The following is a 27,679-nucleotide window of genomic DNA, read 5'->3' on the forward strand; positions in this document are numbered from 1 at the left end:
CAATCTCCCGTCCCAAACTCATCCCAAATGTTGCAGTTGCCGGGCTGGTCGGGATGCTCAAACAAACAATTTTTTGAACGCACCGCAGAGCCAAACCTTTACACCTTTTAACACTAAAAAATAGACATTTCACCTCTAAAGATGAACAAAGGATTTCACAGGATAGAATTAAAGTTTTTTGACTACCCAAACAACAGTCACTTATTGATCTGTTGTCTATATGACATCTGTACACGTTGCCATGGTCCCATCCTCTCTCTTGCTAATGAAGCATTAGAACGGCCTTTAGGGTTCAGCTTTGATGTTTTTATGAGGCTAATTAGGCCTCGTTTGGATTATTAGGTAGTGATCCATGAAACGCATCAGCTCTGAAAGTTCACTGGTGTGGTTCAGCGGTCAGAGTACGGCGTCAGGTCTGCTCAGGCCTGAATCATATCATGTGTGATTTTGGTTGAGCTTTTTGGACTTCAAAAATAAAATATTATTTAAAATTTGCACAATCACAATAATTATCCTGATGAATGGTCACATGGCATTTATGGATCAGGTGATTGGCCCAAAAAAGTTTCCACAAAAAAGTGTGTATAAGCAAAGATGACAGCAAGCAGCTCACACACTTCCAGGAAGTCCTGCAAAAGCCGAGAAACTGTCATTGAGATTAATGGAAATGTTAAGGATGTCTTTCTCATTGACTTTTGCTATTCCAAACACAGAATGAGTTGAGCACTGATTGGTTACAAAAATGAAAATGCATTTAAAATAAACTGAAAGGGAACAGTTTCCAGCAAATCTTAACAAACAGGGAATTGAATGGGTTAGGAGATTTAAAGGTATAGGGTAGGACATTTTCGGAGAGGCTAGCAACAGTGAGCTAACGTTGAAAGCATAAGATCCCACAGAGAATCTCCAAAGCCACCCCTCCTTCAAAACACATGAACGCGCACAGCAAGGAGCAAACAAAAGCATCACAAGAGACGGCGATAAACTACCTCATGTCACAAAGCACATAATATTACAACAATAATGAACATAAACAACTCAAAGAGCTCTGGACCGAATTCAATGATTGGATGAACTTGTTATGGCATACACCTACCATAGATGATATATATACATATAAATACATTTAGACCTCTTAACTTAGTGATTGCTATCAGGATGTGAAGAGACTTTCAACCAGCATAACAAAGAATGTTTCTGGAACAAATCACCTACCCTGCCTTTAATGGTAAAAGGTTAAAGATCTGGGCTAATAACTGTAAGTTTGGATTAAACTGCAAATGTGTCTTTCAGTAAAAAAAAAAGTGTAAGGTGCTTTTGACAACAGCATCTGCCAAGTAAATAAATGTCAATCTCACTAAAATACTGTATAGGCGACATGAAAGCTTTTTGTTCATTTGCCACACAGTCCACATCCAAAGAGCCTACGTATTTTGTGTGGTTTTAATGGCCCAAATCTTCTTGAAGTTGCACCAAAGTGTTCCAAAATCCCAAACCACCTCTTTCCCTCTAGAGGTCCCCGGGGATAAAAGTCCTCAGAAAACCTCTCCCCTTCTCTTAAAGACACAGTAACTTAGAATAAATATGGCCAAATGTACAAGTCATACTTACCACCACATCACTGAATAATCCATAGTATAGAAGATATCTTTTCTGATCATATCTCTACTAACATATCATGAATTAATCTGTCTGTACTGTGTTAAATGTGTTTCTGCTCTGATATGAAGTGATTGACAGAGAGGTGTAAGAAAACATTGCCCTGCTGTGTGGAGTTCAGCAGTCTATCATGAGCAGATAAAAGAGGGCATATATCACAGGAAAACCGAAAGAATAAACGAGTTAACACACCAGTGAAGGCTGAAGAGCCAAACAAACATCTCAAATTATCCTTCTCTTTTCCTTCGCTCGTCCAGTTTCTTTCCCTCGCTAATTATATGTGGTGTGACAAAGCAAGTGCACAGTATGTGAATGTTTGAATGCCAGCTAGCATTCTATAAATCTCCTATTCAGGCAGGAGAGCAAATGAACAAATCAACATGAAATATGAATTTCAAATTAAATTAAAATATGGAACACTGATATTAAATTAAATACTGATTAATTTTAATGTTATTAAATAAGTATGATTGATCACATGATTTCGATATCGATAAATAAATTAAATACAGCTTCAACCATTTTTTTAAATTATTCATTTATTTTATTAATAATTATTATTATTCATTTTACACTATTATTTCTAAACTCATCTGTGACCAGTTTGTAAGCCCCTGCCCTTTAAAACTATTTGTTTGTAAAAAAAAACATTTATGTTATTAATTATTATTATTATTAATTTTACACTATTTTTTTCTAAATGTGTCTGTTACCAGTTTGAAAACCTCTGCCCTACAGTTTAGACCAAATGGGGTCGGGTACATAAAGTCAACCCAAATTAGCTATTTAGCCATTGTTTAAAGATGGAGTTTGTGATTTATGCTCCACTACTGGCAACAGAATTGCAAAAGTAATGATTTCAAACAAGTTTCCATTCGTTTGGACAAACAAATAATCCCACAACACTGGTTAAGCCAATGCCGTTATGCCTAAACCAATAAGGCCTTTCAAACAAACAGATTGCAATTCCGTTTGGTGCCAGACATGGCACACTTCACTTTTAAAAAATAATACAGCCTTTCTAAAACCTTGCCAATATTTAACGCAATAATGCAATATACCTCCCACAGATTAAGTTGAGGTTCACTGTGTTTATTTATACTCATGGTTTTTGCCAGTATTTGAGGTCTTTTGCAACCTTTGGGGTTTTATTGAGGTTTTGAAACAAAGCCTGAAAATGTGAATTGTTGGGCGTAGACGCTGGGCAGCAATAGTTGTGTTGCGTTGTGCAATCGAATAATAGGACAACGCCGCTCACGAAAACGTGACACATTTGCTGCTCTGGTTTTGTTTCCTCACTCACTTCAGGCCTGTGCATTATGCAGCACCTCATCACATATGTGTTTGTGAACCTGAACTACCATAGATCCGCTTGGATCCCGTTCCAACATCAAATTAGGTAATGATTTGTATTCATGAAGTCAGACTTTCAGTGCCAAATGCCTGTGCCAGGTAAAAGCATGATTCTTGTGCGGGGGTAAAAACCTCTGACGATAACAGATCACTGTTGAGCTAACAGCATGCTGGGAGTGAATGCAAATACAGGATATATTAGCAGAGTGTTACACTTTCCTGGCCAGACATGCCATTGGCCAGGGGTGAAGGTCAACCAGTAGGCAGAGGGAATTCTGTGAGGAAATTCTGAATGTATTGGTCAAGTTGGCAGGTCTCTGTGTTATACTGTACATATTTTAGCTGACCCCTAAATCTAGAGGAAAATCTTAATGCTCAGATGTTGCTCTTTCATAAGTCAGTAGATCTAATGGAATATCCATTCCAGTATCACCATTGTCAGATGTTTCTACTAAAATGTGCTTGTAAAGCGAGAGATACTGACATACAGTAAGATTAAACTTGGAATGTTGGAGTTTGATAGAATTTAATGAGAAATTGCAGACTTTGTATCTTGGTGAATCCGAGCACAGTTTGAGACACCGTTGAGATCTTTTCTGAAACTCGACACATTTACTAGTTAACTAAAGCTACAACTATTAAAAAATAGTTTTCGGTAATTAAAATAAAACTGATATAAATATAAATATTAGATAACGAACTTCAAACTGTAATGAACATTAGAAATGTTACCTTGACAGCTACTGTAACTTGAAAAAAATAAGTTGAAGTACTTATTATCTAATCACTTCACAACGACTAAAAAGTATGTTTCATATAGTATGAATGTGTGTACCGTAGTATGAATGTAATCTGGATGTACTACATCTGATCTGCCATGTTCTCATTATCATGTGACCTACCAGCGTATGTTGTGTCACTTCATGCCATTCATAAATCCTCTCCCGTGGCCTCATGGGATTGTGTCCATCGAATGAACACTTCAGAATCTCACCAGAAGTACTGTAGTAGGTCATCCTGCAGTAGGTCCTCTTTTATGAATACTGTGTATAGTAGGAAAGTATGCGATTTCGGATGCAGTCATAGTGAAGGGTAGGGTTAGTGGTTGGGATGGGATATGCCACCGTAACTTCCGGTCTGATACTGGTGGCCTGGCGCTGCTGTCCTCAGACTGCTCTGATGTGTGGTTCTGTGGTCCTCCAGTCACCTGACCGCCACCGGTTCCTTTAGGCATTGAGAGTGGTGCCATAAAAAAAGCATATTTCCCAGTGAACATCTCCGAATAGAACGTCACGTGTTGTCATCTCGAGACTATAATAATTACGCCATTGCGTGAATGCATCATAACACACCATAGCTAATCATCCTTGTGATGCATAAGTGAATCAAGTCCTTTGATTACTAAGTGTGTAATGGAGATAATATATTCATGTGACTTTTATATAGGCTGTATTAAGCTTTCTGTCAGGTACACATAACAACCTGAATTTGTTCTTTATTCTTACTTGGGCTTGATGAATTCTCAACATTCCTGGTAAATAACATAAAAAATGTTGTGTGGCGTTGTGTTGAAGTCTTAAAAGTTAGTAACCTAATTTTTTCTTCAAGATTGGTCCTAACTTTTTGAAGTCAGTTACAGAAAAAGGTAGTTTGGTCTAATCTAAATCTGAAAAGTAAGAGTGATTACCTCTTGTATAACTGCTAGTTGATCAATAGTTATTACGACACAGTCTTAACATCCTGCACTTTAAAGTATAAGTTCATACTTGTGCATTAAACTCCTCAACATGATTTACAAACGTAGATTTTGTTCCTGAATCAATTTATTTGTTGACCACAAACAACATTCGTTTCAACCTATCAAACCTTATTTTTAGAGTTATCATTCCCATTGATTTTATGGGATGGTTTGGCTTATGCTTGGTTGATAGGAAAGTTATTACAAATAAACAATGTTGATCCAAGAACGTCATACTTGGCTAAATTGTGTTATGCGTTTTAGTTTAGTATTTCATAAAATTAAGTTTGCCTGCTCCAGGACCTTAAAAAAACAACTACAATGCTGAATCTCACATAGAAATGTCTTGATCATATTTCACGCCAAAATTAAAAGTAAAAAAATTAAACAAAAATTAGCATATGGCGTGAAATATGACTTTCTTAAGAGTTTTTGTTAGACTTACACCACAATACCTTTTTAAGGGCCAGATTACCTTAATGTACAAGAGCAGAGGTGATTCAACCTCTCTTTTGTGCATATGTGTGTTTATAAGTGGACTTGTCTTTAACACAGCCACAGGGACTTTAGTAAAGGGCACATTAGGACAGGGTTGTTCTTGTAGCTAGAGGAGAGATCTGAGCAGAACTACAGAGGTGATGATTCCCACACACACGTTGGGTTTTCATGTTTTATGGGGACTTTCCATAGACATTTAACACTGTATCCTACAAAATGAAATATTCTGTCCTCTAACCCTAACTCTAAACAGAATCCTCACAGAACACTTTCTGCATTTTTACATTTTCAAAAAAATCATAATTTAGTATGATTTATGAGCGGTTTTCCTCATGGGGACCAAGGTCAAAAAATACTTGTATCACCATCTTTGTGGGGACATTTGATCAATGTAGGGTTTACCAGGACCACACACACACACACACACGCGCACACACACACACATACACACACACGCACACGCACACGCACACGCACACACACACACACACACACACACACACACACACACTCACTCACAGTGTCATGACGAGTGTTGTAGAGTTGTGATGAATTTGGCTGTTGGCTGAAGGCAGCAGATGGGTCAGCAGAGGATCCGTGTAAGCACTTCTTACTGCTCCTCTCAGGCATTAATGAGAAAACCACTTCAAAACAAACTCAACGTTCTTTTTAATCTGCTAATGGCAGTAACGGTAGCAGCCGCCATGTTTCTACAGAAAACTCTGTCAGTATGAGTTAGTTCATCTATGCTATAATTATATAATTATTATGTGTAGGCCTAGACTTTTAACTGGATATATTAGTTGTTTTTCTCTCAATTTCATAAGAAACTTTGTCAGAATGAGTTATTTTAGCTATGCTAAGAAAAAATAATAATTATATTACAATGGACTACAATGTAGTTGCGTACACATGTAAATAGTAATTCTTACTACACATTCTTATTATATGCGATTCTGATTGGTCGATTGCTGTGAAATCTTTATGGAAGTAATGTGTAATGATTGAACACACTCTCTCTCTCTCTCTCTCTCTCTCCTCTCTCCCCCCTCTCTCTCTCTCTCTCTCTCTCTCTCTCTCTCTCCTCTCTCCTCTCTCTCTCTCTCTCTCTCTCTCTCTCTCTCTCTCTCTCTCTCTCTCTCCTCTCTCCTCTCTCTCTCTCTCTCTCTCTCTCTCTCTCTCTCTCTCTCTCTCTCTCTCTCTCTCTCTCTCTCTCTCTCTCTCTCTCTCTCTCTCTCTCTCTCTCTCTCTCTCTCAGGCTTGGCTGCAGAGGTATGGCTACCTCCCTCCCACAGACCCCAGAATGTCCGTCCTGCGGTCAGATCAGACCATGCAGTCTGCTATCGCTGCCATGCAGCGTCTCTACGGCCTTAATGTCACCGGTGAACTGGACATGAACACCATTAAGTAAGTAGCAGTTACACTCTCACTATAGCTCCCATATTGACTGATTCTGGGTCAGAAGTTTAAGATGATGTTGTTCTTCTCAGAGACTCTTTAACATTGCTGACTGTGCACATTGCACAACAAAATGCCCATAAGTGCCCTTAAGGTGATTGACCCTGTTGAAAAGACCAATAAAGATTGATGCCAGTTTGGTTACCAATCATGAGGTGTTTTTACCAGCAGTGGCGCTAGCAATACAGGTCATTGGTTCAATGCATGAACGAATACAATGAATGCAAAGTCTCTGGGTTAAAAACATCTACCAGATGTATATATTTCAATTTAAATATTCTATACCACCAGCTAGATCAGAATTTCAGAAACGTCTTCGCAAACTGCTCAAAGCTCTAAAACACAACATGATAAATGTATTGATCATATAAAATGTGAATACTGAATATGATGTACAGCAGTGATTCCCAACCAGGTGTATAAGACATTTTTCGAGTTTAGTGTTATTAAAAGGTACTTGAGGCTTTGTGATAAGACTGAGGAGCTTTATATGACTGGAAATGTTGGGAAACACTGATGTACAACATCTGGCCGCTAGGATCATGGTGATTTCTTAACTCTTATGTACTGTTTTTGCTTCCTTTTTGCTTCGGCATAGTGATATCACCATAAGGTGAGGCTTATTCTTCTCTTGTGATTTGTTTTTATGCATTCAAATCCAAACTTGTCTCTGTTTCTCTCTCTCTCTTTCTCTCTCTGTGAACTCTATTGAAGTTGTTCTTAGCAAGATCAGAATGAGAGGAAGCTGATTTAGAGTATCATGAAATATATATTAGTGATAGCGGAAAGCATTCATTAGCTGATATTTGGCTTCTCTGGATATTGGTATTGGAATTGGATATTAAAAACAAGGTTGTCAGACTGCTACTAAATGCAAAAATACAACATAAGTAATTATACCACAATATAGTTTGACATGATGTATATAAACTTTCAATTTGAAACCTCATGGAATTTGAGACGTTATTCTGGAATGCTAATTCATCAAGGAACATTTTAGAGGCCCAGACAGGCCGAATGTCACGAGTGAGATGCAATGCATTATTAATGAATCTACGTCTTTCTCTCTCTCAGCTGGATGAGGAAGCCAAGGTGTGGGGTGCCAGACCAGTTCGGTGGTGCCTCGAGATTTAGTGTCCGAAAAAGACGTTACGCCCTCACGGGGCAGAAGTGGCAACATAAACATATCACATACAGGTGAGTGTATGTGTGTGATATGAAATGCATTTCTTGTTCTGAGATAATTTTTTTTTTTTTTAAAGTATCAGTATTTTTGTCTTGTTTTCCAGTAAACATCTTTAAAACAAGATAAATTTACTTCAGGAGCAAAATTGCATAAGGCCGTGTGTCCACCAAAGTGTTTTTTCACGCGGCTGGCGTGTTTTTTCAATTGTTTTCAATGGGAGCTCCGCGTTTTTACGTCTTTTTCGGGCTGAGCGTTCGCTGTTTTTTACAGGTCGCCGAGAGTTGAAGAATGTTCAACTTTGGGTGAAACGCCGCGCTCATCACTGTCACTTTTTACCCAACCGTCCAATCACAGTGGAGGAGGGGCGGGACTAATACCACACCGACCAACGGATATTCTATATCATAGCAACGAAGCGTCTCAACTGAAAAAAACTGCGCTCCCAAAACGCTCTCAAGCGCACACAGCTAGGCGTTTTCAGCTGGCTAAAAACGCTTTGGTGGACACACGGCCTAAGACCCTAAGGCCGTGTGTCCACCAAAGAGTTTTTTCACGCGGCTGGCGTGTTTTTTCAATTGTTTTCAATGGGAGCGGCGCGTTTTTAAAACGCCACGAGCGTAACGAGGCGCTGCGTGTCTTTTTCACGCTGAAGCGCTGAGTGTTCGCCGTTTTTTTTACAGGTCGCCAAGAATTGAAGAATTTTCAACTTTGGGTAAAACGCCGCGCTCATCACTGTCACTTTTTACCCAACCGACCAATCACAGTGGAGGAGGGGCGGGACTAATACCACACCGACCAACGGATATTCAGTATCATAGCAACAAAGCGTCTACTGAAAAAAAAAACTGCGCTGCCAAAACGCTCTCAGGCGCACACAGCTAGGCGTTTTTTAAGACTTGATTTCAGAGAAAGTTTTTCTTTTCTTTTAAGCTTAAATCTAACAACATTTTAGTGAGGGTTATGTTTAAATCCATTTGCCAATGGGGTAAGAAAAACACACTCAATTCAAAATATATTCTCTGAAAACAAGTCTTAATATTGTATGTAGTTTTGTTTATCGAGTATGCATGTGTCTTGTTTTGAGGATGTTTAAATGTGTTCGCTGAAAAACGACACTAATACTGATTAAGAAAAAGATTTTTGCCAGTGCTGAGATAATTAGGCTGTCAGATTCTTCTCCCTCACCTCACTGTTCGCCTGCCAAACTCCCTTCACTCGTCCTAAATCACTCGTCTCTTCCCCTCTCCCAGCTGGCCTCACTCCCTCTGTGTTTACAAACCTTTATTGGAATGACTGTAAAGGATCAAGTTTCACTAAATTATTCAAGCCAAATTATTTCAAGACTATATGCATTACATACACTACCAGGTTCAACTTTATTTTAAGGTGTCATTGTTACAATGTAATTAATTACAGAGTAATATTAATTAACAACATGTACTTACTATAGGGTTAGGGTAGGATTAGGATTAGGTTGAGGGTTAGTAATTATGCATAATTTACTGTTATTACTATGGTAAGTAAGTACATGTAACATATGTAACAAGGACACGGTAAAATAAAGTGTTACCCACTACCATTTAAATGTTTGGGGTCAGTAAGATTACTATGAATGCTGTTCTTTTGAACTTTCTGTTCATCAAAAAGTCCTGATATTTTTTTTTATCACAGTTTCCACAAAAATATTAAGCAGCACTGGTTTCAAATTTGATAATTGTTTCTTGATCAGCATTTTAGAATGATTTCTGAAGGATCGTGTGGCACTGGAGACTGGAGGAATGATGCTGAACATTCAGCTTTGCACCACAGGAATATAATCAGAATCATGTATTGCATTTTTTGCCCTACATTGTTCTTATATGACATCAACAACATTGTGATTTGTACAGTATTGTTGTGAGATGTATTATTCTTACATGATGCTCTCTATCCAAAATGCAAGATTCGTTTGATAATCCCACAGCTTATGTATGTATGACCTATATTCAAATATAACTGCATTACATTTGCCTCAAAATAATCTGCCCGAGTGTTGTGTGGACGGGTTCGTGTGACGGACGCGACAGAAAAAGTCCCCGAAAAGCAATACTCCTAGAACATAACAGATGTTTATCCACCTATAAAAGTAGTCCCAACTGATAAGGATGTGTAACAGCGTAACAGCTCGAATAACAAACATTCTTGCTGAATAATTCATGCAAGTGCTTTAACAAAACACACAAAAAGTTTCTGCTTTTAAAGTCCTCGGACCGCTTTGACTGTCAGCAAGTTAATATAAAGGCGGTTTTGCAAACTGATGGACACGAAGAAATTACAAAAGACCGTACAAGTGTACCAGCATACTTTGATATGATGTACATCAAACAATGTGGTCTACTGAGAGAGAGAGAGAGAGAGAGAGAGAGAGAGAGAGAGAGAGAGAGAGAGAGAGAGAGAGAGAGAGAGAGAGATTTTGATTATGTAATGGAATGCAGCTTGGTGGCTTTAGGCAGGAGTGTGTGTGTGTGTGTGTGTGTGTGTGTGTGTGTGTGTGTGTGTGTGTGTGTGTGTGTGTGTGTGTGTGTGTGTGTGTGTGTGTGTGTAGCCAGGCTGAGCAGATGGGCAGGCAGATGTTCCCCTCAGCACTCCCTGCTCTCTGTCTTGATCCAGACTGTACCACCCTTCACCTTCCCCTAACCCTGGATCATACCATGTGAACACACACACACACACACACACACACATGTATGTGTGTGTGTGTCTGCGTGTGTGCGCGCGTGTGTGTGCTAATTGAGTTGGTCTCAAAGCAGTCTGTGTTCTCATGACCACTGACACACACAGTCATTCACGTAACTGACATGGTTTCAGTATCGCCAGCAAAAGACTTGGAAGAACAAAGCGCAGTGTTGTGTATTCAGTGTCCAGGGGACTCTTTCGTGCGAGCCCTTGTGTTTACATGGGTTTAGACGGTATAATACCACAATTTTTAGTAACAGCATGTGTAATGAACACTGTTGTTGCCTTATGATTTGGCAGAAGCTCATCTAGGCTGGGTAGAATATTTTCAACACCAAACGAACACTTTAAGATATTTAGGATTCAGTATGAGCTCTGTGGACAGCTTTTGTGGCATAATGTTGATTATCACAGAAAATAGCTGACTTTTTTTTTTATTTTTTATGGTTGCAATAACACACTTTCACTGGATGTGTACCAGGCCGGCATCTTTTAAAAAATATGACTAGATTTAAAAAATATATTTTATTAACATTTATATGTTTTTTTCTTTCTGTGGAACTAAATCAAGCCAGTATATAATTTTAAAATATTTTTATTTATTATTATTTACATTTTTATTAAAACACTGGCCTGGCATTAATTATTCAGTACAACTGTGTTTACTTTGATCAGAATTTACTAAATTGTCATTTTTAAATGTTTATATATATATTTAACTGTCAAAACTTTCCAACAAGGCCTTCAAACAAACAAACTTCTGTATTCTCTATTTAATTCTGAAAGGCACACAGCTCTGCGTTGTATAGAGGACAATATCCTTGCTGTTCAGTTTTCCCAGTGGAAAGACTCCCTTCTGGTGGTGGTGTAGTCTAGTGGTTAAAGAGCTGGGCCAATAGCCACAGTTCAGGTTCAAACCCCAAAAGAGGTGATATATGAATTATAACCATTGTGCCCTTCTGACATACACTTAACCCCTGCCTGACGTTATGATTTAACGCGGTTAGATTGTGGAAACGATTTCCACTGGCACTGTTCATCAACCAAGTGCTTTTTGGCATCCAAACCTGATGCAAATTTATGCACCTTATTTTTTCACATCTACTGAATCAATTCTGTATGTAGCAGACGAGAAGCACCGCTGGAAGTTTTGTAAGACACCTCGCACTCCGTACAGATAACAAGCTTCACGGCAGCTGAGCTGAAAATCTAAGCCTGGAGAGGGAAAAGAAATATATGAAGGGTCATGAAGTTCAAAGACAGGATTATGATTTCTGGGAAGTACAGCTGAGAAAGAAAAATACATGAACAGTGGAAGCCAGATGTTGATCTAATAGTTTGCTCTCACAGACAGAACAACTGTATGAGGATGATATCAAACCCCATCCTGCACCACCTGGAGGGAATGGGAGAGAAATAGAGATAGAGAGCTTAGGTTTCCCTGAGATATTATGTCTTGTAAATATTTTAAGAGGCACAGCTTTAATAGAGTTTAAATTCCTCCGCACATTTGAGAAAACAGCCGCTACTGAGTTGATAGAGAGCTTTGGCTAATACACAGACACCAGCACAAAATACCCAATATTATACTTAAGTATAAGAGTTAAAATCTGCTAAGGGGTAATTACTGTAAGTGTAACAAATAATTTAAAATGAAACAACATTTTATAGAGAGCCTAAGTCCCTCCCCTTCCGGTTGACCACCATGGGACCTTATTTCGGAAAAATATTGTATGGTAGTCAATGGCAAGAGACAACAAATATTTTGATCTCGTTGGAATTGTGCCCTGAATTACACATATGATGTTTGTCAATTTAAAAGATACATGTTAAAGTCAAGAAAGTCGCAGTTTGATGTAAAACTGTTGAGGTATAAGACTGTGAAAATACGTAATTACAAAGACTACAAACCCAAAAGGCGCACATGTGACGTCCTTTTCACTCAATGAATGAAGCTAACTTTACTGAAGCTAACGTCTGTCATTTTTTCTATAGTCTTACGTTATAATCGTAACGTTACGCCGTGATGCCTGAGTGTTTTGTACCAGACTGCACACACACGAGCAACGGTGACGTATAGTGCGAGACGAGAGATGTAGTTCATTGAGCAATTTTCACATAAAACTAAATTACTCTTCTGTTTTATGACAAACTGTGACTTTCTTGACTTTCATAATTATCTTTTAAATTGAAAAACATCATATGTGTAATTCAGGGAACAGTTCGGACGGAATAAAAAGATACCGGTAAGTTGTCTCTCGCCATTGACTACCATACATATTTTTTTTGAAATAAGGTCCCATGAGCCGGAAGCGGAGGGGCGGGACTTAGGCTCTCTATTGCCTTAATCTTTTAACAACACATTTACAATACAGTACATGTAATAAAAATCTACATGAGAAGTCAAAGCATCTGGTAGTGTGGGTTTCTTGTATGCTTCATATTTATGTGCAACACAGTTGTTTATTTGATCACTGCATGTCAAATTCACACTTTCTAAATGTTGTCATCTAATCTTTCCAGCATAAAAAACGTCACGCCTAAGGTGGGAGCGGAGGAGACCCACAACGCCATTCGCCGGGCGTTCGACGTGTGGCAGAACGTCACGCCACTGCGTTTCGAGGCAGTGCCCTATAGTGAACTGGAGCGCAACAAGAAAGATGTGGATATTACTATCATTTTCGCCTCAGGTTTCCATGGCGACAGCTCCCCTTTTGATGGAGAAGGGGGTTTCCTTGCACATGCCTACTTTCCTGGTCCAGGGATTGGAGGAGATACACACTTTGATTCGGATGAGCCCTGGACACTCGGGAACCCTAACCATGACGGTATGTAAACCTGTTTATATTGGTCGCGTAAACCCAGCTTTATTGGAGAATAAATCCCAGTTCTCTCTCCATTAAAGCGAATAACTTTGTTGGCTTGCCCTTGCTTTTCTGGACTGCTCTAGAAAATCTTACAATATATGTACAATATATATTCTGGCCAGTTTACATTCCCTTAAAATGAAAAGCAATTGATATTTTGAGAGCGTTTTGAGAACAACAAATCAGTAGATTTGAGTTTTACAAGTTTAATCAAGTAGTTTTGAAAGTTGTTTGAGGAACTTGGTATCAAGTAAACCAGATTTTCAGCAATTTTATATTGTCTGTGAAAAAATCAGTACTTATTACTTGTGGATAAATGTTCTGCTATTTTTCTGTCGCATCATAATTTGAGTTTTTCCACACGGGTCTATTACAGTATTGTTGTTTCATTGATTTCAGATTTACCCACCCCTAAACAACTCGTACAAACTAAAACAAACTGGTTTCTGTACACACCGGTCAAATGGTCTCTTCCTGTCTAGGTGGGCATTTCTTTACCAGAATAAACTGCAGCGTATCGGACACTAAGCCAAAGTCTGTCTCTGCAAGACCAGATTGTCTCTGACAAGTGTTGCCAGATCTCACTAGAAAAAATAAGCAAAAAAACGAAGACAAAAAAAAAAGCCAAAAGTAAGCGACTCAGTTCACCAAAATATACATGGTCGATGGTGTTAATTGTTGTGTGGGATATTAACTATTTCTTCCATTCATCTGAACATTTTGGGGTCGAAAATCGAAATGCACTGTAAATGAACCCTCAAAACTGCAAACTGTGACTTTACAGAAAAAAAGAACATAAAAGGTACTTAAACTATTCAGACATGGCAACGGATTCTGACATCAAGTGTTCTGAATCAGAAAATATGATTTGTGCAGAATACATAGTGTGGGGGCAGAGCCAGAGTGCGGTCAATCATTCGACAATTGAATCCATTACCTCAATGTGTTATACTGCAATATTACTTTTCAACCAGAATTTTTTTTATACCAATGCCACAGAGCAATAATAAACTTGGCGTGCAACCCAATTCACAGTAACAATGGTATCCACACAACATGCTATGTCATGACCAGTTATGAACCTTTTTTAACTAATAACACAGACCCAGTCACAGCTCATCTTGCTTTGTAACACAACCAGCTAACCTTCCTTATCACGTCAATATAGAGTCCGTTTCCACGTCAGATTAAACCTTAAACATGGTCATTGTGAGATAGTCATATTGTGACATAAAATAAGAAACAAAGTCATATTGTGAGATATAAAGTCCCATTGTAACACTTATGAGATATAAAGTTGCAATTACGAAACAAAGTTACAATTAAGAGTTGAGTTATTTATATGTGTGATATAAAATATTGTTATATAAAGTCACATTTTAAAATATTTAATTGTTGAAAAGTCACAATTGTGAGATATAAAGTTGAAATTATGAGAAACAAAGTCACAACTGACAGATATAAAGTCAGAGTTGTGAGATATAAACCTTATGCGCCAGAGAATCAAGCGTGCTTCCATCTTTAGTATCTTGTGTTTTTGCGGTAGCTCTGTATATTTCTATGGCATCGCTGTCGAAGAGTTATTAGCTGGTGAAGTGGGTTTGCTTATTGTAGAGTTAGTTAAAGTTATCATGAGCACTGTAATGTTTGAAGTGGATTGTCATAACAGATGTACAGTAAGTAGACCGGGAAGATTTTTAAACCAGCGGTTCATTAATAAATCCGTAAGATCTTACCGTCATACTGTGGAAATACACACCGGGAGAGAGAAAGGAATGAGCGCAGCGCTGAAAAGAGGCGGGGCTACATACGATCCAAAAAGTTGTGAGATAAAAAGATGAAATGATGAGAAGCAAAGTCACAACTGTGACTTATATAAAGTCAGATTTTGAGATATAAATATCATTGTGCGATGTGAAAGTTGCAATTGTGATATAGTCACATTTTACCATATGTTGTTGTGATTAAAAAAATCTGATTTTAAGATATAAAAGATAATTTGTGAAATATAAGTGACAATTACGAGAAATACGGTGGTAATTACAACATATAAAGTCACAATTTTATTATTCATTTTTTACCCTGAGGCAGAAACCAGCCTCCATACTTCAATATCCTCTCCTTCAAATCTAACTGCCCTCTCATCCTCCATTTCCCCTGCACTCATCCTCTTCCTCTCTCTATTTTCTCTATTTTCTACACTTGTCATCCTGCTATTATAGGAACCCTTTAGGTGTCTCTCTCTCTCTTATTCACCACATTTCCAATTGTTGCCATTTCTGCCATCTATCTTTATAATAGGCCTACTTGCATACACCCACAAAGCACGTGGTCAACAGGAGACAACACTTGTGCGCCTCTGTCAAATCAATCCCCTGCCTGTTGCCGGGCACGATTGTTGTGTTTGTTTTGTTGACGTGCAGTGAGGGATTACAGCTCTCAGAGGCCGACACATCCTCGCTCACGCGGGCCTACACTTCCACTCTCTGCTTGTGGACATCCTCTCCACTGTCTTGTCAGAGAGTTCGGCTGTAAGTAGGTCAGTGTGTGTGTAAAAGCAGCAAGTGATGGGGATTTTGGGAGTATAATAAGGGGACACAGCTCACAAGATGTTTAGTCTGGGTTAGGGGGACAAACTACACAGAAAAATGCAAATTTCACCCAATATTTTCAAATTCGTACCTTTTTTTTCAATTTTATCGCTCTGCTTGGTTTCAGAAGCAGACATTACGGCTGGTGTGTGTGTGTGTGTGTGTGTGTGTGTGTGTGTGTAGGAGAGCAGTTAGACCTCACAACAGGAGTAACAATCTCCTGGTCTCATGAAAGAAAGAGAGATTGTCTGTGACGATAAAGATGAAATACACAGAATAGAGAAGTTTACTTGTACAACTGCAGCCAGTTTAGCACCAAAACTGTGAACTGGTGAAGCTGTGTAGCTTCTGCCCTTATGAGTGTCGTGGTGCAGTGGTTGAAGATCTGTGGTGGTAACCAAAAGGTTGGAGGTTCGAATCAGCACGCCAACGTTTGATTGGCTAGCATGGTCCCATTAGCCTGCTAGTAGATTCCACAACTACATAATGCTGTCAAAAAAAGTATATTTCTCCATTGACAACCATTTAAAGAGTAGTTAGTTACACACATTCACAGTGTCACTGTGATTATTGTTTATATTTTAACTCGAGCTCAGTGGTTTTCAAACTTTTAATGCCAGGGACACTCAAATATAATGATGCGATTATGTTACGCGTGTGTGGCATTATAAAGACAACATATTGACAGCATATCTTGACTATTAATGTGAGATGTATAAACCCTAAAAAATATTTGTATAGCACTTTTCACAATAACTGGAATTTTCATAATTTCAGATTTTAGAACTTCCAACTCATTCTTTAAAAGTGTTAGAAAATTATTGCAATTAATGGTTACATTTAAAATATTAATTTAATAATATACCATAACAAGTTAATTAAATGCATTTATTTAATTTTTTTAGTCAATGGCATTAAGTTTAGCAAAATCTACACTGTAAGAAAAAACTACAACACAATTACCAGTACTTTTTCCGTTAAGTCTACGGACATTCCCGTCAACCCTAAAACACAACAAAATGAAGTGCATAATTCAAAATAGTGTTAAATACCTGTGAAAAATCAATACAGAAAATTCCTGCATATTAGCACAGTACATTGTGCCATATTTTTTACAGACTGCACCAGTAGTTTTATATCTAACATCAGCCTGTATGTAATAAGAAAACCTATAATATTTCCAGCTGCCCATACAGGCACCATTATACTCTTGAAAAGATAAGCAGCAAATGTTTTGTTTTTCACCAAAATGTCCCCGGGGAGGCGTCCACACAGCCGAACACGGATTCCGACGGATTCTGAAGTTCCCCGCACTCTTAAGTTGATGCGATAACATCGGCTACAGTGGAAAATATGGAACATTCATGCGGCTGCATTCATGCAGGAAATTAAAATTCCAGAGTGATATTTTCTCTCCCTCACCCAAATCAGGGTGAGACGGGCTCTGTGTGTAGGAAAAACAATCGAGAGTGAGGAATGCCCTGAATGTTTCCTGAATCAGGAGACATGCTTAAATAATTCAAGAATTTCACCTACATTTCTGATGAACACATTTAGTCACATGCAAGAGCAGGCAGGAGTCGTAGCTCGTGTTAGAGCAGTGTGAGGATGATGGAGGAAGAGGACGGAGGAACTGAACATCTGGAAAGCTGCAAAGAACAAGCTCTGTTGGAAGAGAATGACTGGCCAGGTGTGTGTGTGTGTGTGTGTGTGTGTGTGTGTGTGTGTGTGTGTGTGTGTGTGTGTGTGTGTGTGTGTGTGTGTGTGTGTGTGTGTGTGTGTGTGTGTGTGTGTGTGTGTGTGTGTGTGTGTGTGTGTGTGTGTGTGTGTGATTACAGATGTGCAAAGTTACATATTTTCAAAATCGACCTGCCAGTGGCATAATAAATAATAGATAGATAGATAGATAGATAGATAGATAGATAGATAGATAGATAGATAGATAGATAGATAGATAGATAGATAGATAGATAGATAATGATACTGAAAAATAAATAATTATTTTAAAATATATAAAAAATAAATTTTACGTTGTAATAATATTTAACAATATATTTTTGATCAAATAAATGCAGCTTTGGTGAGCATGAGAGCTTAAAAACATTTTTAAAAATGTTACCAACCACTAAAATTGTCAATGGTAGTGTATATTATATTTTTATTTTTTTTCCAAATAAGATAAACATATAGACAGCATCAATATAATCAACAGATTGGCGGCAGTCAAAAATAAAATCAACAAGTTATTCCAGAAGATTCACAATCCAATCGAAACCTGAGATTCAACACATTATAGAAGTTAAATGCAAACGCGGTTTTATGTTGTCTTGTTGAAACCATTGCTGCACTCATGTTGTGTCAGAATTACTGTAATTATGGGATGACAACTCTGAGACTCTGAGCTGTTCACATCCTCAGAAATTATTCATTTCTATGGCAACTCTTACAACGGCAAAACAGATGTAGCCTATGCGCGGCTTTGTTCTCGAAGACATCAAAATGTAATCACTACATATTCACTTCTAAAAATGTTGAAGAATATGCAAAGTGCAATATTGACTTTAAATTAAAACGATAGAAACATGACAGAGAAGTCGGCGCGTTAGTATAGTTCAGCAAAAACAAATGTTTTTACCATTTGGAACCTCGTAACTATGGAATCTCTGACATTGTGAATGCAGCATTTGTCATGTGACCAGTCTGTGATGTCATTGTTTACTTATAAATTGCAGCTAAAGAGACTGTGTACACAGTACACACTTAATTTAATACAGTATATGGCAGAATTAGCATTTATGAATAACCAATATGTGATTTGAATGGCCTGCAGACACTGCGTTGTACTGTGATCCATATCCTGTGTGTGTAAGGAGAGCGACTCATGCTGCTACACACCAGGCCTGCTCTCAAAATAGGCTCTCACCCACCGACTGGAGCATTAGCATTCCATGTGGGTAACAGCAGCACCTTCCGCCGGCACAGCCTGCCTCTCTCTCTCTCTCTCTCTCTCTCTCTCTCTCTCTCTCTCTCTCTCTCTCTCTCTCTCTCTCTCTCTCTCTCTCTCTCTCTCTCTCTCTCTCACTTTTTCCCTCTCTTCTCATTCAAAATTTGTCTCACACAGCATTGTGAGTGAGGCTTTGATAACCTGACGTGTGAGTGTTTAAATACTGTCCTTAATCTCTCCTCACTCTTGCGTGTGTCTGTCTCAAGGCCACTTCCTCTGGATTCAGTACCAGCCTGTTTTTATTCATGCCTTGTTAGCTTGCTAAAGTCAAGGAGTCTTTAAGATACTGCCTTAGATACTGTCTTCCTTCTTATAAAGCAGTTTTATAGTGAATTTAGTATAAACGTGACCTCACAAATGTGGATTCTCATTAAGCTGTATTGGAAATACTGCTATGTGTAAATTGACACCAAAAAAAAAAAAAAGAACTCTAGAGTCCATTTAATATAGTTTAAAATCGTAAAAAACACAATACTAATATTTATGGCTGTCTTATTTTTTGCATTTACTTAAATCGTTTTAAAATTTCATTGAATTTCGTAAAAAAAAACAGGAAGCCAGGTGCCACATGTTGTGTTCCCAAATATGCACATTATAAGCAACCTAAATTCAGATCAGATGCTGAAATCGAGTTTGTGTTGAGTAAACTTTACTATGAATCGAGCCGCTCTGAGAAACTCAAAACACTCGATCATGAGCTGCTCACATGTAAAAGAAGACATTGGCTTAAAAATGCTTCCTTCGGAGTTGGCATTCCAGGGAGGGAAGGCATCAAGGCACGTCCAAATTCAATGTTAGCTTCTCATGCGATACCTTCATCTGATCGATTTTTGATGGCAGCATATCCTCCGATGCTTTTGATATCCCACAATCCTGTGCGTTCCATTTCGTGACAGTTGAGCTAAAAAATAAACACGGCGACTGAAATTTGCTGTTTGTTATCAGTTTGGGTGTAAATGTACTTTTTTGGCCAGCGTTTTCACTTTTGATGTCATTTCTAGTTATAATGACTATTGTAGCAATTAAATATTCGCTTAGTTATCACCAAAGCTCTCTCTATTTAGCTTTAGATCATTAAACCGTTACGCTGCCTGAGAAGTCTGTCCGAAATCAGATTCGTGAGGTACTTTCGTGCGCAAACGCCGTCTGCAAAGTCATTGGCTAGAGTCAGCTGCCTTAGTTTTCCGACGGCGTTTGTGGCCAAAAAAGTACATTTACAACCAAACTGATAACAAAGATCAAATTTCAGACGCCGTGTTTATTTTTTAGATCAACCAGAGAATGTCAAGGGGAGAACTACAACTATATTTATAACATATAACACACAGCACATTTATTTATTTATTTATTTAACCGCAGCCTTTGCGATTTGATAATCATGCTAAGCCATATAGCGTTTTCTGTTTTATTTTGATAAATCACGCAGCGACTAATCGACTAAAGTTCTACTTGGAAGTTTTAAAAACACTTAACCGTGAGCAAACTAAATATTCTACAACAGTACTGCGTTTTTAAGATGGTTTGTGTTCAAGGTCAGCATATATATTAGTAAGGATGAAGATCTGAATTTGAAACAGGAAAAGCAGCAGTAGAGCCAAAGTAAAGGCCGTAAGTCTAGTCTAGACGTGAGAACCGAACAAGAGGAAGAGAGGGGGTTTTTGGACAGATGAAGAGAAAAGAGAGAAAGATGGCCGAGCAGCTGTTCTTTCCACAATGCTTCATCTGTTCATGGGCACCGGCTCATTTCTTCACACCCAAGAATGAACCTGAACCCGATCTCTCCTGGAATCAGCCACGGCTAACAGAAGAACGCCAGGAATCTGAGTACTCAGCGTTCTCTTCGTCTCCCTCGTTCTCCATTCCTGATCCAATTACTTCAGCGATGGCCTTCTCCACGGGCTAACAAAAGCCCTCTTGTTCTCAACCATCCCATGTTTTTAATCACCACTCATGTTGAAATGAAGACTAATAACGTTGCTCATCCATAATTAGCATTTCAGAAGGGATTCCTCTGATTTGCAGTTCAACTGTGTGCTTTATGAGCTGTGTTGATGCTAACCGCTAAGGCCTACTGTTTGTACTGTAATGATCTGTTAGCATGGTGTTCTTAGCTGCGTCTGTTTACTGAGTGTGAATCAGCAAGGGTCTGTTTGTGGGGTGCGTTAGCATTGTTAAGCTAGAGTTTGCTAGCAAACCGTAGTAGATTGGGTTAGCAGAGAAGAGCATTAGGCTGGTGTATTTGTAGGGTTTGCTAGCAGGGTGTAATGACATGTGTTAGCAGAGAAGAGCATTAGGCTGGTGTATTTGTAGGGTTTGCTAGCAGGGTGTAATGACTTGTGTTAGCAGAGAAGAGCATTAGGCTGGTGTATTTGTAGGGTGTAATGACTTGTGTTAGCCGGGTGTAAAGCAACAGAGAAATAAAGCAACAGAGTAGTGATTAGCATGAAAGGTTCTGAGTACAAAACAGGTACGAGTTATAGGCAAGTATTTCGGATGCAGCCTATATGTTTCACTCAACAGTCGGCTGTTCACAAATCAAACCAAACCATTTGTGCCGTGTGTTTTTGATTCCCTCAAATGCGTAGTGCTGTTTCACACAGTTTTGTTTATGATCTCCATGTGACCGTGATGTTATAATAGATACTACCCAGAAGCTCTTTGCGCACTCAGAAGAAAGAAATCGTTGGGGAAAATCAAACATGGTTCACTTTAAAAGAGGGGAAAGCAATTTCTCCCGAAGAGACTAGTTAGGCCTTGGGCATTTACTGTTTTCTCTGAAATCCTGTTGACAACGCTGTAAGTGTGGGCCAGTACTGTAGCAGAAAAAGACTTAAGATTATAAAGCCGGTATAGCAAATGGTAGATTAATTAAATAGAGTTGCTTTCTAATACCTGTGCTTTCTGTCTGTAGTTGCACAGGACCTTTGTCCCCCAGCAGAGAGGAAATCCGTATGGGATATATAAAGGGTGTAACGTGCCCCAAGGGTATCCTGACTGATGTCTTTGGGTGCGTGTTTAGCTTTTCATTTAAAAGACGCCCGGTGCCTCAATGTCACAAACATCCACACATCCACACGTTCGCACACATCTTGCCTTACTGAATTACTCTCCGTTCCCCTGAGAAGCGCTGAGTGATGTCATATCCTTTGAAGGCTAATGAATCCCTGAAAGTTCATCAAGCCGTTCGCTGTTATTAAAATAATTTCCTGGCAGTGAATGTGGCAGAAACGCTTGTCAATCATTCAGCGGTGTGGGATGATCCACTTCGACATTTCCCATCTCGTGTTTGGAATTAAGCGGATGGATCCATCATCTGTAATCAGAGCCCAGGTCTCTGGAGCCGTGTGTGTGTGTGTGTGTGTGTGTGTGTGTGTGTGTGTGTGTGTGTGTGTGTGTGTGTGTAGGAAGCTCATCATGCGGCTTAAAAAGGCATCGCTCATTTCGCAACAAGCGAAACTGACTTTAGAAAGAAGGTGAGATACAAAGAGAAAAGACTAGGAACATTTTACTAATTCCCTTTTGCATGATGGGATACATGTACATGAACCAATTGTTGTGTCTCTGTTCCACACATAAGTGTACCTTGGTGTTACCATGGACATCATACTATTATAATGGCATGTTTTTTTGTTCATTCCCTTGTAAAATGTAAAATGGCAGTACTATGGTACAGAGACGGTAATACTATGGCACTTTGAAACATACCATGGTATATAAATTAATGTACTATGGTATTTACATGATACTCCAAGGTACTTTTAAGGTCCATGGTCCTACTATGGTAAATAGTAAAAAAAAAAAAAATTGGTTGGTACCTTGGTCATTTTTGAAGGGATTACTGTGGTAAAATCATAGTATTATACATAGTATTAATCATAGTACTTTTACAGTACCTTAAAGTAGCATGGTACTGTATATTAATATGGAAATCATTCAGTACCATGGTACATATCAATGGTCTATGGTATTACCATGTTTTATTGGACATTTACCATGGTAATAACATGTTCTTTTAATTAAATTAGAGTACCATATACATACCATGATAGTTATACTGCATATCAAAGTATCATGATGTTTATTTTACCATGGTAAAACCAAATTATTCATTAAAGAGCTTTGGAGTACCTTGTAAATACCATGGTATACAAATATGGCAGTTATTCTTCAGTAAAATAATATATACAGTATATACCATGGTATTACCATGCTTTTTGGACATTTACCATGGTAAAACCATATTATTCTTTGAAGAACCATGCAAATAACATATTTCAGTACCAATAATTCAGTACCATGGTATATATCAATGTTCTGTATTATTACCATGTTTTATTGGACATTTACCATGGTAATCACATATGGTCCTTTTAGTAAATTCGAGTACCATATAAATAAATACAATGGAACATATTAATATAATCCTTCATTACCATGGTATTACAATGTTGTTGTTTTTTACATTTACCATTGAGTACCATGTAAATACCATGGTATATGAATATGGAAATCATTCAGTATGGCAAGCATCATAAAGTATTATGATATTAAAATGTTTATTCTTCTCATGTCCGTTTCCCGGTTTTGTTTCCCATCACTTTGCTTTTCTTCTCTTTTTGATGAGTGAACTTGGCTTTCAGCTGCCTGCTAATTAATCAGGGTCTCTGGTCTTACATAAGAGATGTGATGGTTCAAACACAGCTGTTCCTGATTGAACTTCAGCAGGAGCATCTTGGGAGAACTGAGCCTGAGCTTGAGTCGGCTGATACTGTATGACACACACACTTCACTCCACTCCACACATCACCAGATCTACCCCCCACTGGTTTCATCCTTCTCTCTGTAGAGGGAGCATAAATTCAAATACATGTTTATATTTTATGTAAAAAGCTGACTTAATGTGCTCTTGCAGTCCTGTGGACCACATGCTTGTAGTCCGCAAGTCAATTCTCAAATTAACTCTTAACAAATATACCGGTTTTGTGCTATGATTTTGATACATTTTTCTATCCAGGTTTTACCCTTTATTCCTGTGGAGAGATCATAAATGAACTAACTTTACATTGTATAAAAAAAATATTGTTTAATACAGTCATGTTTTGCCAGTTTTGGGCTGGCCCAGGAGTTGATTAGCAGTTGAGTGGTTGTTAGCATGTTGCTATGTGGTTGCTGGGGGGATACACTCTGCCTTAAAGGGACAATTCACCCAAAAGTGTAAATTCTGTCATCATTTACTGACCTTCATGCCATTTAAAAACCATAGGACAGATTTATTTTTGAGTGAACTATCCCTTTATTACAAAAGAGCTCACCCAAGTCTTTAGAGGGCTCAAATTTCTCCTTAAAAGTCAAAGATCTGAAATGCCATTCACGTCCGTAGCATAAACAGTGCAGGATGATGAAAGTTTTGAAAAACGGATCGCTCTAATTTCAGACGGTTCAGTTACAGCGCGGCCCAATTTTTTATCAAACTACAAAGTCTCATTCGATTACATTCTTGCACACCCACCATCCCGTTACTCATAAATTCTTAATAACTCTTCTGTGTTATCTATGAACAGTTTGTTTCCTTCTAAAATCCTACCAAACTAATATTTTCCTCTGATAACAGAAATGTAACTGGTCTCGTGTGTTTTGTTCACTCAGTAGCATTTGGTCAACTGTGTATTTTGGAGCGTTTTGCAGCCGCCGGCTTTGATGCCGCCGAATTCTCCGGGGCAATGTTCCGTGCTCAGAAATAGACCGAAAAATCCGGCAATGCAAAACACATCATTTGATCTGCGTCTCCCGCGCCAAGCAGTTTAAATAAAACACAAGTTGACTGAATAAAAATGTGTCATTAATTTGTGTCAGCAGATAAAAGATAGCGAGTCAGAACCGAAGGAGAAGAGAAAGGATAGATGTGGCCATCGCTGTTCTCGTTTTCCATCGCATAACGTCTGCCTTGCTTTGGTGTCTGGACTGTCTGGTGTCTGGAAGTCCCACTTCCAAAGCATCTCGGGGCGATCAGGGTGGGGTTTTCCATTTGTGCACAGAGGGAAGATGCTCAGCGTGGATGTTTGATGTGCGGGTGCGTAGTGACAGCGTTCATACTGTAATGAATCCCAGCAGTAGCTGTGGTTACTCTGGATGAGTTTTTCTGGAGTGGAAACAGAGATGGATAACAATTACGCCAACAAACAACCACACGCACACATGCAGACTGCAGCTTTGATTTTGGCATATCATTATGTGCTCTGACACATACAGACTTTGCTGTGAATTTAGTGGCATTTTCTTTCTTTTAGAAAGTACACTTCTCATGATTCAATATGTGTTGTAGATTAACAATTAGATCCTCATTATTTCTGCTTAAAGGTGTAGTAAGTGATTTTCGCACACAACAAACTTGTAGCCAATCAGCATTAGGGGGCGTGTCCACACATAATGGGGGAGGAGAGAGAGTGAGCAAAAGGGAGATTTGAAGAAAGTCTAGAAATAGAGATAGCCAAATAAGAAAAGCTTATAAAAGGAATATCACTGGAAAAAGAAGGGTAATGATCAGGCAAGAGCTTTAGGACCCATGTTAATATTAGAAAAGCTTTCCAGCACTGGAGAAACCTGAGCGAGAAGGCCTGAAAACGGACGCTGAGGTTGCGTTGTTTCTGTTCCATACATGAGTAACTGGTTATGAGTGTCATTGTTTGTCTGGAGCTGCTGTAATGCTGGTGACTAACAACAAACTCTTGCTTGATACTCTTGGGTACTGTATGTTCATTCTTTTGTGCTTCCTTGTTTTTCATTCGTCATCTTCGCTTTATTTTTTGCGAAGCACTATTTTGCTTCGCTTCTGGTATGATAAAGAGACATCCATTGCATTGCGTGTTCATGCATTTTGGGGGCGGAGCAATGAAGAGAGGGGTGTGTTTGTTTAGGCTGATTTCAAATATCGACAGAAAAAGCTCAAAGAAAAGCTTAAAGAAAAGGCTCAAAAGAGTCATTAACAAATGCTTTCATTCACTAAAAAAGAACATTATTTCATTTAGCATTTATTCATTTAGCAGGCACCTTTATCCAAAGAACCAGCTCATAATAATCATTGGGTAATTTTGATTCACAAAAAAAACATTTGTTCATCTTTATTCACTAAAAAAGAAATGACTCGAACTATAAGAGTTGTATATTTGGGAATTGGACTACAATGGTAACACTGCACTTGACTCACTAAAAACAGGCAGCTCGTGAGAGTCATTTGTTTGTTTTGATTCATTGATTTGGGAATCAGACTACAATGGTAGCACTATATGTTTCAATGAACCAACTCAGAGTTGTTTCAAATCAAACTAAACCATTTGTGCTGTGTTATTTTATCTGAAAGTTTGACAGTCATTTGAATGGTTGCATGTGTGTTTTGTGTGTATAGGGAACGACCTCTTCCTGGTGGCGGTACACGAGCTGGGACATGCGTTAGGCCTGGAGCACTCCAACGACCCCACTGCCATCATGGCCCCCTTCTACCAGTACATGGACACAGAGAACTTCAGACTGCCACACGACGATCTGCAGGGCATCCAGAAGATCTACGGTAACCTTCACACAGAACACGCTAAATTCACGACATTACTTTTCTCAACAAACACCCACTAAATATTAAACCTCAGTGTGTAGCTCAAATCTCCAATCAGATCCACTTTCCTGAATCCCCTCCAACATCCAAATGGCTCATAAGAGTCGTTCATTTGTGAATCAAACCACAAAATGTTGACTCATGAGAGTCGTTTGAGTCAACAACTCATGAGAGCCGTTTGTTGCTTCGTCCAAAATCGCGTACTAAGTAGGTACTACATTTTAATTAGAATTGACTTCGCGACCGTTAAAAATGTATGCTCTATATAGTATGAATATGGGTAGTATGAATGAAATCAGGACTACATCCGCCATGTTGTCGCTGTCATGTGACCTACCAGCGTCAGTTGTGTCGTTCACTGCCATTCATAAATCCTCCCCCGTTGCCTCATGGGATAGTGAAGTGTCCGTCGTATGCACACTTAAGAATCTCGGTGGAAGTAGGTCATCTGAGGACTGGTATTTGGACATATATTAGGGAATTATTCGATTTCGGATGAAGCTTGTGTGTTTTTGATTCACAAATTGACTTATAAGAGTCATTTAATCGATGCTGTATAATGTTGTTCCCTGTGAAGAAAGCATAAATGAACTACATTTTTACAATTTATGAAAAAATATAAGTGGTGTTTTGCCCATTATGTTTTTGATTCATCAATCTATCTGGTTTTATCTCTTCTTTTTTTTTTCTGTGGAGAGAATATAAAATAATGAAATTTTATTAATATATATATATGAGGTGTTTTGCAGATTTTGAGGTGGCTAAAGCATTGCTAAGTTGTTGGATGCGTTGCATGTCGCCTTAAAGGGACAGTTCACCCCGAAAATAAAAATTCTGTCATCATTTACTCACCCTCATGTCATATCAAACCAGTAGGACACACTTTCCTCGTAAAATGTCAAATCTAGTACCTTATATTTCCCTCTGTTCCTCCACTCCAATCCAGAATAACTCTTTCCTGGATCCCATTCAACATCCGTCCCTTCGGTCTTCCTCTTTCCTCC

At 38.6% G+C, this 27,679-nt stretch overlaps 1 protein-coding gene across 1 annotated transcript in view; it reads left to right on the plus strand.

Annotated features, from left to right (window-relative positions):
* mmp16a (matrix metallopeptidase 16a (membrane-inserted)) overlaps positions 1–27,679 on the plus strand; it is a 67,806-nt gene that overhangs the window by 19,653 nt on the left and 20,474 nt on the right. Inside the window, exons 3-7 of the mRNA XM_079602617.1 lie at positions 6,507–6,655; positions 7,305–7,319; positions 7,781–7,903; positions 13,131–13,435; positions 26,472–26,633. Of these exons, the coding sequence (XP_079458743.1) occupies positions 6,507–6,655; positions 7,305–7,319; positions 7,781–7,903; positions 13,131–13,435; positions 26,472–26,633 (754 nt within the window). The remainder of the gene's footprint in view (positions 1–6,506; positions 6,656–7,304; positions 7,320–7,780; positions 7,904–13,130; positions 13,436–26,471; positions 26,634–27,679) is intronic.

The sequence above is a fragment of the Phoxinus phoxinus genome, assembly GCF_949152265.1.
Source record: "Phoxinus phoxinus genome assembly, chromosome: 24".
In the NCBI taxonomy this organism is placed as follows: domain Eukaryota; kingdom Metazoa; phylum Chordata; class Actinopteri; order Cypriniformes; family Leuciscidae; genus Phoxinus; species Phoxinus phoxinus.